Source organism: Dipodomys spectabilis, unplaced genomic scaffold, assembly GCF_019054845.1.
Source record: "Dipodomys spectabilis isolate Male_0828 unplaced genomic scaffold, ASM1905484v1 ptg000108l, whole genome shotgun sequence".
Classification (NCBI taxonomy): Eukaryota; Metazoa; Chordata; class Mammalia; order Rodentia; family Heteromyidae; genus Dipodomys; species Dipodomys spectabilis.
The window spans coordinates 4,287,843-4,302,878 of NW_024870785.1; the positions used below are offsets into that span (position 1 = coordinate 4,287,843).

The following is a 15,036-nucleotide window of genomic DNA, read 5'->3' on the forward strand; positions in this document are numbered from 1 at the left end:
TTAGCTTTGAGCCAAAATCCATAGATCTCAGTCTCCTGATTGGGATTACAAGAATAAGCCACCAAAGCCAGCTTTAAGCCTTTTTCTACTTCAATGTAAGCAGGGAGCTTTAGGTTCCCTAAAATCTATAGAGGAATGGACTTTGAAGTCAGACATAAAGTTCTGACTTGTACTTAGCAGTGTGAATTTAATAATTTTTATTTGTGTAAGTTTTTTTTTTGGTGGGGGCAGTACTGGGAATTTAAGACTTCATACTTACTAGGCAAGCACTTTATCACTTGATCCAGACTCCTACTCCTTTGTTTTTAGGTTGCCTTTGGGATGTAGTCTTAGATTTTTCCCATAATGGCCTCAAACTTCAATCCCCTTTCCTTGAGATTACAGGCATATACTATCATTCTTGTCTTGTTTATTGAGCTAGACAACTTTCTTTTCTTTGTTGTGCTGGTCTTGAAGCTTGAACTCAAGGCCTGAGTGCTGTCCCTGAGCTTTTTGCTTGCTCTACTACTTGAGCCATAGCTCTTCGTGTTCTTCTTTCTTTCTTCTTTCTTTTCTTTTTCTTTCTTTCTTTCTTTCTTTCTTTCTTTCTTTCTTTCTTTCTTTCTTTCTTTCTTTCTTTCTTTCCTTCTTCCTTTCTTTCTTCCTTTCTTCCTTCCTTCCTTCCCTTCCTTCCTTTCCTTCCTTCCTTCCTTCCTTCCTTCCTTCCTGTTTGTCTTTCCTTTCCTTCCTTCCTTCCTTCCTTCCTTCCTTCCTTCCTTCCTTCCTTCCTTCCTTCCTTCCTTCCTTCCTTCCTTTCTCTCTCTCTCTCTCTCTCTCTCTCTCTCTCTCTCTCTCTTTCTTTCTTTCTTTCTTTCTTTCTTTCTTTCTTTCTTTCTTTCTTTCTTTCTTTCTTTCTTTCTTTCTTTCTTTCTTTCTTTCTTTCCGGTTGTGGAGCTTGAATTCAGGGTCTGGGCACTGTCCCTGAGCTCTTTTGCTCAAGGTTAGCATTGTGCCACTTTGAGCTATAACACCACTTCCAGGTTTCTGGTGGTTAATTGGATAACAGTCTCATGGACTCTACTGCCCTGGCTGGCTTTGTAACATGATCCTTAGATCTCTGCTTCCTTAGTAGTTAGGATTACAGGGGTGAGCCACCAATGCCAGGTTAAACTTTTTCTTTTTTGAATAGTTAATTGGAGGAGATCTCAGCCTCCAGAGTAGGTAGGAATACAGGCATGAACCACAAGTGCCTGGCCTTGAATTCATTCTTGTTCATGGGTTTTGTCCTCAAGACACCAGTTCTGAAAGACTTTTTTTTTTTTTCCTTTTGCAGTTTACTACAGACATATCACCTACTCCAGAAGACCTGATGTTAAGACAATATGTGTATGGACCCAAGATACAGATTTATAGAGAAGACTGTGAGGTTCTTCGCCAAAAGATTGAAGCGTAAGAAAGTTTTAATTTCTTTTCTGCATGCTTTTTCTGTTTTGATTTTTGGGAACTTTGATAAGCAGGATCACCTCTGTGGCAACTTTTTTTTTTTTGGGGGGGAGGGTGTCGGTCGTGGGGCCTGAACTCTGGGCCTGGGCGCTGTCCCTCAGCTCTTCAGCTCAAGGCTAGCGCTCTACCACTTGAGCCACAGCGCCACTTCCGGCTTTTTTCTTTTTGCTTATGTGGTGCTGAGGAATCGAACCCAGGGCCTCTGGCATGCAAGGCAAGCGCTCTACCACTGAGCCACCTTCCCAGCCCTGTGGTAACATTTTAATTAGAATAATTCAACATGGGGGGCTGGGAAGGTGGCTCAGTGGTAGAGTGCTTGCCTTGCATGCATGAGATCCTGGGTTCGATTCCTCAGCACCACATAAGAAAAAAAGCCGGAAGTGGCGCTGTGGCTCAAGTGGTAGAGCACTAGTCTTGAGCTGAAGAGCTGAGGGACAGCGCCCAGGCCCAGAGTTCAGGCCCCATGACCGGACCCAAAAAAAAAAAAAAAAAAAGAATAATTCAACATGGAAAATGGAAACATTTTAATTAGAATAGCTACATGGAAAAAAGATGATGGTATTAATTGGAAGAAAATATGAGAGGAAAAGAATTTTGCCTTTGTAGTCAGACATACTAAAGCTCAATCTTGGATACAACACTGTGTAGTCTTGTATAAGTCAGCCTTTATTTCCGCATCTGTAAAGAGTGATAATACTTTCTCAGCAGGTTGGAATGAATAGTAGGAAGAGTATATACAGTGTATTTTTGTAGGAAGTGGTGCTGTGGCTGAAGGTGGTAGAGCACTAGCCCTGAGCAAAAGAACTCAGGGACAGCACCCAGGCCCTGAGTTCAAGCCCCATACTGACCAAAAAAAAAAAAAAAAAGAAGAAGTTTTTGTAGCTCAATCTTGTAATTTTAGCTAATGAAAAGTAGAGATTGGGTAAGTGATCATAGTTGAAGGTTAGCCCAGGCACAACAAAAAGCTGAAGGATAGCTGTCATGTACTTCATCCTACACTATGGAGAAAGCACTAGCTATATTCAGTGGCATACACCTGTAATCCCAACAACATGAAACACAAAGAGTTAGATTGTAGTCCATGCCAGCCCAGCCTCTAAAGTGAGAGCCTGTCTAGAAAATAACCAATACAAAAACAGAAAAAAGAAGAATGATTCAAGTGGCAGAGCACCTGCTTAATAATCATGAGGCGCTGAGTTCAAACCCCAGTACCACCAAGAATGAAAAGTTTTCATAAGCTCAACATGGTGGTGCATTTATAATCTCAGTTATTCAGGAGGCAAAGACAAGAATGAGATTAAAGGATAACTCAGGGAAAAAGTGCATTAGACCTCCATCTCAATCAATAAGCAAGGTGTCTCATGCTTGTAATCCCAGCTACTAGAGAAACCGTAGGTAGGAGGATCATGTTCCAAAGCCAGCCCTGAACAAAAATGTGAGATTCTGATCTAGGAGGCATGATGGAAATGGCATAGTGCCTATCTAGTAAGCCCAAAGTCTTGAGTTCAAACCCTAGTACTGCAAATAATATAAAAAACAAAATATGTCTGTAGATCTGAACTGATTCATTCAAGCTGACTTCCAAACCATTTACTAACTTCTTTGCATTGTAGATTAAAGATTTCTGCATTGAACCAAGATAAACTATTGACTGATGTAAACAGGAACTTGTGGGAAAAAATGAGAAACTGCTCTGATGAAGAGGTACTTTACTTTCATTTTCTGAGTAAAAATCAATACAGACATTCTGATGAACATTTATTGTAGAATAAGTAACTATTATTTGATAATTATTTGAACTTCTTTGCCTTTTACTTAGATTTAAATGAAAATATTTTAAGTGATTAATATTTTATATATGTTCTAGTAGATTGAGTTTTTTTTTGTTTTTACTAACAACGTTAGTTTTACTAACAGTGTTTTTTTGGGATTTTTTTTTGCCAGCCCTGGGGCTTGAACTCTGGGCCTGGGCACTGTCCCTAAGCTTCTTTTGCTCAAGGCTAGCCCTCTACCACTTGAGCCACAGCACCACTTCTAGCTTTTTCTGTGTATGTGATACTGAGGAATCAAACCCAGGGCTTCATGCATGCTAGGCAAGCCTTCTACCATTAAGCCACATTCCCAGCCCCAGCATATCATTTTCTAATGTACAATCTGAACAAGTGATTTAAAGGCAGCAACCAAACTGAAATATTTGTTTCTGTTCCTAACCAGTAAATGGAATTAAATCGATAAGTGACAGAGGTCAGACCTTAGGAATCACAATCAAGAACAGAGAAAGCACAGTGGGGCAGTTGAACTTGCCTTCTCAAGCCACTCAGTTGCTGGACTAGTTTGTTTTACTGCAGTGAATATACTCTCTACTCTCTTACAGCTGAAGGCCTTTGGAATTTACCTTAACAAAATAAAGTCTCGTTCAACCAAGATGACAAAAGTCTTCACTCACCAAGGAAAGGTGGCTCTGTACAACAAGCTGGTGCAGTCGGCTCAGGTAACTCGATCCAATTACAGAAGGAGCTGTTAAAATTATTTTTTAAATTATTTTTTAGTGGTTGCAAACTGAAGAATGTTCCTTAACACACAGAGAATGAGACTTGGGCAAAAACAATTGTTTATAAGATGCAAATTTTAGTTAGTCAGACTGACAACTTGTGGCATCTGAAGTATGTTGGAATATTAATACCTCATTGCAAATATTGTGATACCTTATACACATTGAAATAAAGTATATTGGATTCTGGTTCTCCTGTTATGACAGGTTATACTTTTATCTTCCTCATACCCATCCATACCCAGTGCTGAATGTGTATAATATGTTTAGAGTAGTGTTTCCAAAATGATACCTTTCAAAAAGTTTGCAGAGGGTGCATGTAGCTTAGTATGGAGTACTTTGCCTAGTATTCTTGAGGCCTAGGCTCAATCCTCTCCCCACCAAAAATAACTAGAAAAAAAATACATTCTATACACATACATACATTTAATTTATTATTTTTTATTTTTTTGCCAGTCCTGAGGCTTGAACTCAGGGCCTAGGCATTGTCTCTGAGCTTCTTTTGCTCAAGGCTAGCACTCTTATCACTCCAGCCACAGCACTATATCCAGCCTTTTCTGTTTATGTGGTACTGAGTAATTGAACCCAGGGCTTCATGCATGCTAGGCAAGCATTCTACCACAAAGCCACATTTCCATACATTTAATTGATTAATTAATTTATATTTATTTATTTTGTTGGTTGTAGGGCCTGAACTCTGGGCCTGGGTGCTGTCCCTCAGCTCTTCAGCTCAAGGCTACTGCCCTACCTCTTGAGCCACAGCACCACTTCCAGTTTTTTTCTGCTTATGTGGTGCTAAGGAGTTGAACCCAGGGCCTCATGCATGTGAGGCAAGCACTCTACCACTGAGCCACCTTCCCAGCCCCCATATATTTAATTTAAAGAAGTTTAAAAATAAAAATATTCTAATGCTTTCCATATCTGACATTGACAACATTTTAGAGAATTTGTGTTGCAAGTTATAAATGTTAATGTCCTATAAATCATGAAACAGAAATACTATAGTGTATAGTAAATGAAAATACAAAATGAGCTCATATTTACCTGCTTTTTCTTTTAATTCCTTTTTTTTCTTTTCTTTTTTCTTTGCACTCTGGGCCTAGGTGCTGTCCCTAAGCGCCTTTTGCTCAAGGCTAGCACTCTACCACTTGAGCCACAGAGCCACTTTTGTCTTTTTCTATCATTAATTGGAGATAAGAGTCTCTTGGGCTTTCTGGCCAGGCTGGCTTTGAACTGTGATCCTCATATCTCAACCTCCTGAATAGCTAGATTACTGGTGTGACCCAGCATTGTCTGGCTGCTTTTTCATTTTTTTTCTATTCTTTAGCTCCAGATTTAAATCTTTGATCTTATTTAAAATTTGTCTGTCTGTGATCATGACTTAGCAGTTACATCAGCAATTTAGACCATTTGTAATGTCTTATTTGAAGGTTTGACCTTACAATATATAATGTTTTGTGTCTAGAATGAGAGAGAAAAGCTTCAGATAAGGATAAATGAGATGGACAACATATTGAAGAAGATCAGTAACTGTCTCGCTGAAGTGGAAATAGGTAAAGTATTTTTTTTTTTTTTTGGGTCCAGTCGTGAGGCCTGAACTCTGGGCCTGGGCGCTGTCCCTCAGCTCTTCAGCTCAAGGCTAGTGCTCTACCACTTGAGCCACAGCACCACTTCCGGCTTTTTGCTTACGTGGTGCTGAGGAATCGAACCCAGGGCCTCTGGCATGCAAGGCATGTGCTCTACCACTGAGCCACCTTCCCAGCCCCTAGGTAAAGTATTTTAATACTTTTGTAGGGGATAGGTATGTAGTTCAGTGGTAGAGCACCTATAAAAAGTAAATAAGTGATTTTCTAAAATAATATTTAATTTTATCTGTGGGCTGGGAGCATGGCTTCACTGGAAGGACAACTATCTATCAAGCATGAGGTTCTGAGTTCAAACCACACACACAAACATTATTTAATTTTATCTCAATGTCTCCCTGCAGGGCTTGGAATGTGGCTTAGTGGCAGAGTGCTTGCCTCCCATGCTTGAAGCCCTGGGTTTAATTCCTCAGTACCACATAAATGGAAAAGGCTAGAAGTGACTGTGGCTCAAGTGGTAGAGTGCTAGCTTTGAGCAAAAGAAGCTCAGGGACAGCGCTCAAGCCCTGAGTTCAGGCCCCAGAACTGGCAAAAGAAAAAAAAAAAAAAAATATATATATATATATATCTCCCTGCCGAAGAGATTGTTGACCTTACTATGCTATATTCATAGCTTGACACCTTAAATTAGAGCAGCTTAAAACCTTAAATTAGAGCAGCTTGAGACCTTAAATTAGAGCAAATTAAAATTCTTTTACTATGATTATCAGTAATACAATAGAGATGCCAAAGATAATGAATCTCTTTGGAAAGCTAGTCATAACAACCTAGATCATAATCTTGTGCTTTTCAATAAATGACTTGTTTTCTCTCCATTTGAAAATTGTCTTACCTTTCAGTTTGGTCACTCATAATCACAACTTGTTTTGCTTTTCTGAAACTGCCTTCTCAAAGATCACAGATGTGATTCTTCCCAGCCCCAAGCCAGCTGGACCTATTTGAGTACTTGATCCTACTGATTATCTTTTTCTTCCTGAAACTTACCTCCCTTATATTTGCACGTGCTCACTTTGTTTATCCGTTCTCACTGTTCCTTTTAGCTCCTCTTTGGCCTCTAACAACTGGTGAGGCATTTAGATCCTATCATCTGTTACTTTTGTTGTTGTTTTGATGGTACTGGGAATGGAAGTAAGAAACTCCCACTTGCTAGACTGGTATTCTACCACTTGAGCCATGCCTCCAACTCATTTGCATCATTTATTTCTGGGTGGGATCTTGCTTTATGTCCTTGGCAGCTGGGCCACAGTCCTCCTATTTATGCTTCCTGGAATCATTGGCATAGCAGCCATTGTGCTTCCTCCATAGCTGGAATAATAAGTGCACACCACCATGCCCAGCCATCAGTTGAGATAGTCTCTCAAGCTTCCTTTTGCATGGGCTGGCCTCAAACCATGATCCCCTAATCTCTACCTCCCAAATAGCTAGGATTACAGGCCTCTTATTTTCTTTCTCTCTGGTGAATATGTGCAAAGTAGTAGGAATTGAAGTTTGAGTCTTGAATTCAAGTGCTAGACCACTTGAACCCCCCATCCTTTTGCTTTTGGTTTGTTTTCTCAGATAGAATAAGGTGTTCACTTTGCCAAGCTGCCTAGCACAGTGACCCTTCTGTTTCTATGTCCCGGGTAGCTAGGATTACAGTGGTGCTTCACTACACATGGCCTCATCTGTTCTTTTCTACATTTTTTTTTACTGCAAAAATGCTTTCATCTGTATTAATAATTATTTTTACATGGCTGATTCTCAAATTCAGCTCAATCACCTACTGCATGCCAGATATTTTGCTTAGGCATGAGAGGATAAATAGCTTAAACAGCTTATAATCATTTTGGTGGAACATATTTTCAACTTCTTTCTCTTGAGTTGTAGACTGACATTTCTAGCTACTAGTTTCTTCAAAACTATCTATAAACACCTTAAACTATGTTTAACTAAAACACAATTGATTATCTTGTCTCATCTCTAAAATGAAACCCCAAAATTTGCTTCTGTATGTTTCTTATCTGTATTGTAACATTCCAATACATATGTACATACATTCATATTAACATTGCAATTCTCCTAAAAGACTTAAACTGGGCATGGTAGCCCATACCTTTAATCCTATCACTCTGGGAAGTGGAGGAAAGTGGATCTCAAAAGTTTCAGGTCAGCCTGGGCTACCTATTGAGATATTTCAACAACAATAAAAATATCATGATGGGCTGGGAAGGTGGCTCAGTGGTAGAGCGCTTGCCTTGCATGCCTGAGGCCCTGGGTTCTATTCCTCAGCACCACATAAGCAAAAAGAAAAAAGCCAGAAGTGGCGCTATAGCTCAAGTGGTAAAGCACTAGCCTTGTCTTCAGAACAAATAAACGAACAAACAAAACCCAAATAAAAGAACGTTTATTTTCTTTTATGTTTGCATGACTGTTTCTTCAGCATCTTTGCTCTTTTTGTTTTGAAATACGCTATTTCAAATCTAACTAGCCTATCTCCATTCTTACTTTCTCCTTAAGAATTCTATCTCCTAATATAACCTGGACATTGCTACCAGATGAATAATTATGAAAGTTTTTATTATGTTACTCCCCTTAAAAACCACTGCAAGTTAATTACAAAATAGATTCTAAACACTGAAGTTGGATGGTTAATACTCTCTCCACTCATATTCAAATCCTTTTTTTTTTTAAAACCAATATTAGAGTTTCAACTCAGGGCCTTTGGCTCTTGCTGAGATTTTTTTTTTTATGCTGCAAACATTTTAATGATTATTGTTGAGCATACATTTTGGAAATTACTTCAAACTGCAATGAGTTTAAGTAAATGTGTATAATATACAAAGAAAATACAACCTAACATAAAATTGGCTTTTTGATCAGGCTGGCTTTCTTACCACTTAAGCCATACCTCCTCTTTCTGCTTGTTATTTGGAGATAAGAATCTTGAGGATTTGTCTGCCTAGGGAGCTTCTAAACTTTGGTTCTCAGATCTCAGCCTCCTGAGTAGCTAAGATTATAGCTGTCAGCCACTGATGCCTAGCTTTCAAATCTTTTGTTACATTATTTCTTCTACACTCTTTTTTTCTTGGGGGGGGGGTCCGTTATGAGGCTTGAATTCTGAGCCTGAGCACTGTCCCTCAGCTCTTCAGCTCAAGGCTAGCCCTTTACCACGTGAGCCACAGTGCTACTTGAGGTTTTCTGGTGGTTAATTGAAGATAAGAATTTCATGGCTTTTCCTGCCCTGGCTGGCTTTGAACTGCGATTCTCAGATCTCAGCCTCCTGAATAGCTAGGATTACATGCCTGAGCCACCGGTGCCCAGCAATTTCCTCTACACTCTTACACATCTTAAATTCTGAAAGTTTGCCATTCTATGTAATTCTTTCACCTTGTGCTTTTGTTATGGCAATGGGAACAGGACCCCAAAATCCCTAAGAGTATGCACAGAAAAAATGTCTAGAACACGTGTGCTGCATTGAATTGACAGTGCAGACTCGAAGTCCATAGTCTTAGATTCCCACCTACTTCACCTTGTCTTCACAGTAGAAAGAGAAGCTATCAAGTGGCACTTCCAAACTTCCTACTGCCAAAGAAACAGACTTTTATATAGCAATATTCATTCTTTCATTCTTCTTTTCTTTTCCTTAGACCCAACCTTTCCATCTAAAATGTAGTTTCTGTCTCTTCAGGAATCTTCTGTCACATATATCTATAGGAAAAGCCACTTTTGAGTTAAAATCTGACCTTCAATAAACTTGGTTTGAATTGAGGAGAGGAAAATTTATAAGGATGACTCCCACATTTCAAAAACAAAATTTTAAGTTGTATTTGCTTACTCCTTTTCTTTTGTGTGCCTGTTCTGAGTTTTGAACTCAGGACCTTGTCCCTGAGCTTTTTTTTTTTTTTTATTTTTAATTTTTTTTGTCAGTCACGGGTCTTGAACTCTGGGCCTGAGTGCTGTTCCTCACTTCTTCGGCTCAAAGTGAGCCCTCTACCCCTTGAGCTACAGCGCCACTTCCAGTTTTCTGGTGGTTTATTGGAGATAAGAGTTTCAGGGGTGGGGAGGGGGGGGAATGTGGCTCAGTGGTAGAGTGCTTGCCTTGCATGCATGAGGCCCTGGGTTTGATTCCTCAGCACCACATAAACAAAAAGAAAAAAAGCCAGAAGTGTCACTGTGGCTCAAGAGGTAGAGCACTAGCCTTGAGCTGAAGAGCTGAGGGACAGCGCCCAGGCCAAGAGTTCAGGCCCCACGACCGGACCCCCCCCCCCCAAAAAAAAAAAAATTGTTTCACGGACTTTCCTGTCCGGGCTGGCTTTGAACCCGCGATCCTCAGATCTCAGCCTCCTGAGTAGCTAGGGTGACAGGCGTGAGCCACCAGTGCCCGCCTTCCCTGAGCTTTTTGATCAAGGCTTGAACCATACGACTTGAACTACAGCTCCACTTCCCCGTTTCTGGTGGCTGATTGGAGATGAGAGTCTCAACAAACTTTTGTAATTGGGTTGGCATTTAACCATGATCCTCAGATGTCAGCTTTCTGAGTAAATAGGACTACAGGCATGAGCCATCAGTTTCTGGTGAACTTGCTTTTTTTGTGTCTCTTAATCTGTTTCTACTTGGCTCATAGGGGCTGCCTAACAACTATTTCACATCAGCAAATTATATGTGGTTAAATAGTTTTTTCAGTCCATGGGCTTGAACTCAGGACCTCCGCATACTGTCCCTGAGCTTTTCTGCTCAAATCTAGTGCTCTACCCCTTTGAACCGCAGAGCTCCACTTCTGGTTTTCTGGTGGTTAATTGGAGATAAGAGTTCATGGACCTGCCTGAGCCAGTTTTGAACTGCAATCCTCTTATCTCAGCCTCCTGAGTAGATGGGATTACAGGTGTGAGCCACCAGTGCCTGGCAAGTTTCTATCTTACGGTGACCTCTAAACCATTACTAGTGGCAAACTGCACAAGGTGGTACACAAATGTAATCCCAGCTACTTGGGAGGTTGAAGCAGGAAGATGACCTCTAACACTTCTTTTTCCAAATTATAATTTTAGTTTAGTGCTTTATTGAAAAGAAGATAGTGGATGTTTGTGAAATGGTTCTAATATTTTACTTTGAGACCATCTATTTTTTCCATTTCTGATATTAAGTAAGTAAATATTACTTAATTATTTTAATGCATGTTGTCTACTTTAGAAACTAAGGATTTGGAAAATGAAGAGAAAGATAATCCTGTGGACGAATGGAATTCTCAAATGAAAGCTGCAGAGAATGGTAACTTGAGTCAGAGATAAATGGTGGGGGAAACCTGGTTAGCATTTGTTGATTATTTTTAGATGAGATTAAGTCAGAATTTTCAATAAAACACGATATATGTAGCATTCTAAGAATGTCCACTCTATGCATTATTTTCTTTCCATAGAACTCAAACAGCTGAAATCAGAAGAGGAAGAACTTGAAAGGTCAGTCTGTCCTAAGTTTGTGTTAGAAAATATAATGCTGTTGGGAAATGGCTCAAGTAACAGAGTTAACAGAGCACCTGAATACAAGCAGAGAGAGAGTGAGTGAGTGTGTGTCTGTGTATAATGCTGAGCCTTAACAAGGTTAGTGACTTTCTTGCCTCTAGAAAGATTTGGGGATGAGTCTCCACTAAGAGTGACTCAGGCTTCTGCTACACTTTGGATTGTCCCTAGAGGACATTTCAGTCAACATTCTTTTTGAAATGCTTACTGTTTACAGGGTATTAATACAAGGCAGTATTTCTCATACTTAAATATTATCAGGATCTTTTTAAAGAACAAGGATGAAGGTATGGCTCAAGTGGTAAAGCACCTGCCTAGCAAGCCTAAAGCCCTGAGTTCAAACTCTAGCACTGCCCAAGAAAAGAAAAAAAAGTTAAATTATTTTATATTGTAATTCAATAAGTATGAGATGATGCATATATTTCTTAGCCTTCTGAATCATATTCAACTGGAAGACTAAAAGAAATTATAAATTATGCAAAACCAGTAAAATCCTAGTTGACAATATAACAGGTGATAATATCCAGCTGAAATTAAGTTGCTAGCAAAATGGTTAGGCATAAAGCACAAGTTCTGTTTAAATGCAGAAGGAACTTAGGACATGTCTCACCTTTGAGCTGGCATCCTTGTGACCGTCATTATGCTTGTATTTTTATTAGAAAAAATGGAAAAAGTAATTTTTGTTAATATGATTTTATTATTATTTTTTGTCAGTTGTGGGGCTTGAACTCACAACCTGGGCACTGTCTCTGAGTTCTTTTGTTCAAGTCTAGTGTTCTACCATTTTGAGCCACAGTTCCACTTCCAGTTTTCTGGTGGTTAATTAGAGATAAGAGTTGCATGGACTTTTTTCTGACTGGGCTGGTTTTGAACCATGATCCTCAGATTTCAGCCTCCTGAGTAGCTAGGATTACAAGCATGAGCCACCAATGCCCAGCTCAATATAATTATTTTAAAAACCATGGAACCCCCAAAAGATATCTTCATAGACCCTAATTTGGGAGACAGTGATTTATACTTTTCTGAAGTAGACACACTTTTACATTAAAGCTTCTAAAATTCCCACATTATTATTTTACTCTGGGAATCTAACATGTACCTTCTTATAATAAACCATTTTCTCTAACAGATACCTAATCTTTCTATAAATACCTGATTTTATTTGCAGAAAGGTATTAGAAGTAGAGGTACAGAAAAAGCAGACCCTTGCCCAAATAGACTTTATGCAAAAGCAAATAAATAGAACTGAAGAACTACTGGATCAGTTGAGGTAAGAAAAAGCAAGTCATTAGTTTGTGTTTTATATTGTCCCTTAATGGTTGTGTGAGTCTACTGTAGAAGTTGATGTGTTTCTAATGTATTATTATAGCTTTCCTGGAGGTACTGTGGGGTTTGGTTTTATTTTGAGACAGTCACTGAATTGCCTACATTGACCTTGAGTTTCTGGGCTCAAGCAGTCCTCCCCACTCAGCCTCCCAAGAAGATGGACAAGTATGTACCCTCACACCCAGCGCTTGCAATGGCTTTTTTTTTGGTCGGTCATGGGACTTGAACTCTGGCCCTGGGCACTGTCCCTCAGTTCTTCAGCTCAAGGCTAGGACTCTACCACTTGAGCTACAGTACCACTTCCAGTTTTCTGGTGGTTTATTAGAGATAAGAGTCTAATGGTCTTTCCTGCCCGGGCTGGCTTTGAACTGCAGTCCTCAAATCTCAGCCTCCTGAGTAGCTAGGATTACAGGTGTGAGCCACCAGTGCAGGGCTGCAATGGCTTTTTTTTTTTCTTCCCTTTTTTCTTTGTTGGTTATGGGGCCTGAATTCTGGGCCTGAGCACTGTCCCTCAGTTCTTCAGCTCAAGGCTAGTGCTTTACCACTTGAGCCACAGCGCCACTTTGGGTTTTCAGAGTAGTTATTGGAGAGTCCCATGGACGTTCCTGGCCGGGCTGGCTTTGAACTGCGATCCTCAGATCTCAGCCTCCTGAGTAGCTAGGATTGCAGGCAAGAGCCACCAATGCCTAGCTGCAATGGCTTTTCTTTTAATATTAGCATTCGTAAGTGGTAGAGCGGGTTCTGTTGTAACATCTCCACATGTGCATATACAATATCCACCACACCCTTTCTATACTCCACTCTATCCTATTAAGCTTTTCTCACATTTTCAACAAGTAGCTTGCATCCTTAGATTTCAGCCTCCTAAGTAGCTGCAATTACAGGTGTGATCCACTGGCACCCAGTTTTGTTATTTTAAAATAATTTTTTATTGTGATTAAGTGATTGTAAATTTCACAGTATTGTGAGATAGTGATACTTAGTTAAAGTACAAACATATTCTAACCTCATGAGGCAAATTGTCATTATTGTGGTCTATAAAGTTTGTGAATTCTACGAGCTTTGACAATACAACTATTTCTTCCACATCAGATGATATATACATTAGATGATATATACGTTTCTTTCCTTTTGCTCAGTGTAAGCTGTTCCCGCTTTCCCTCTCATTCCCTCCCTCCCACCGCTGCCCTTGAGGGGATTAGTTTGTTTTCACCAATGTCCAGTGCAGCTGATGGGTCCTCTGTTGTGTGTTTCCCTCTGATTCTGTGTCTTCCTCCTAGCTTCCCTTAGATAGGTGCATACACACACACACACACACACACACACACACACCCATATATGTGACACACACACACACACACACACACACACACACACACACACGGTCAACAACATGGGGTCATTTAATAATGATATAACAGGATGGGTGGAGGTCTTTTGTTTCTCTAGTCCTGTTTGTTGCATCTCATTGCATTTTGGATTTAACATTCATGTATCATTTGTCTCTTTGTTCTTGTCTTACCTCGCTCAAAATGATTTTTTTTCTAGTTCCATCTATTTCCCTGTGAATGTCATTATTTTGTCCTTTCTAATGGCTGCACAATATTCCATTGTATATGGGTACCACAGTTTATGGATCCATTCATCTGTAGTGAGGCATCTGGTTGTTTCCATATCTTGGCTATTGTGAACAGTGCTGCAATGAACATGGAGGTGCATGTGTCCTTGTATCCTGGTTCCTGTTGCTCAGGGTAGATGCCTAGGAGTGGCACCTAGTTTTTGTTTGTTTGTTTTTGTTTTTTTGCCAGCCCTAGGGCTGGAACTCAGGGCCTGGGCACTGTCCCTGAGCTTCATTTGCTCAAGGCTAGTACTCTACCACTTGAGCCATAGCACCACTCCAGCTTTTTCTGTTTTTGTGTTCTGAGGAATTGAACCCAGGGCTTCGTGCATGCTAGGCAAACACTCTAACACTAGGCCATGTTCCCAGCCCCGTGGCACCTAGTTTTGTACTGGCTTTTTGTTGTTGTTGTTGTTGGTCGTGGGGCTTGAAATCTGGGCTTGGGCACTGTCCCTGTGCTCTTCAGCTCAAGGCGAGCACTCTACCACTTGAGCCATAGTGCCACTTCTGGTTTTCTAGTGGTTTATTGGAAATAAGAGTTTCACGGACTTTCCTGCCGAGGCTGGCTTGAACTGTGATCCTCAGAACTCAGCCTCCTGAGTAACTAGGATTCATGCATGAGCCATCGGTGCCTGGCTTTGTACTAGCTTTTAATCTAGCCTAGAGTACAGTGCAGCCTTAGAGTCATTGCTATAGAATGTTTATATTCTAATAATTTATTAAATTCCTTATTTAAAAAAAAAGCCGGTGCAGCTACTGCTAGTGGCTCAATCTTGTAATCTTAGCTACTCAAGGAAGTTGAAATCCATATGATCACAGTTGAAAGCCAGACTAGGCAGAAGTCTCTAACCAGCAAAAAGGTAGACTGAAAGCACAGCTCAAGAGATATAGCACTAGCTGAGTAATATGTAAACCTGAGTACAA

General features: G+C 40.1%; 1 protein-coding gene across 3 annotated transcripts in view; it reads left to right on the forward strand.

The window, feature by feature from the left end:
* Knl1 (kinetochore scaffold 1) overlaps positions 1 to 15,036 on the forward strand; it is a 56,934-nt gene that overhangs the window by 28,927 nt on the left and 12,971 nt on the right. For all 3 annotated transcript variants that reach the window (XM_042687646.1, XM_042687645.1, XM_042687647.1), the window contains 7 exons: positions 1,313 to 1,428; positions 3,096 to 3,186; positions 3,857 to 3,973; positions 5,499 to 5,586; positions 10,843 to 10,920; positions 11,069 to 11,108; positions 12,337 to 12,438. In XM_042687646.1, coding sequence (XP_042543580.1) covers positions 1,313 to 1,428; positions 3,096 to 3,186; positions 3,857 to 3,973; positions 5,499 to 5,586; positions 10,843 to 10,920; positions 11,069 to 11,108; positions 12,337 to 12,438 — 632 coding nt within the window. The remainder of the gene's footprint in view (positions 1 to 1,312; positions 1,429 to 3,095; positions 3,187 to 3,856; positions 3,974 to 5,498; positions 5,587 to 10,842; positions 10,921 to 11,068; positions 11,109 to 12,336; positions 12,439 to 15,036) is intronic.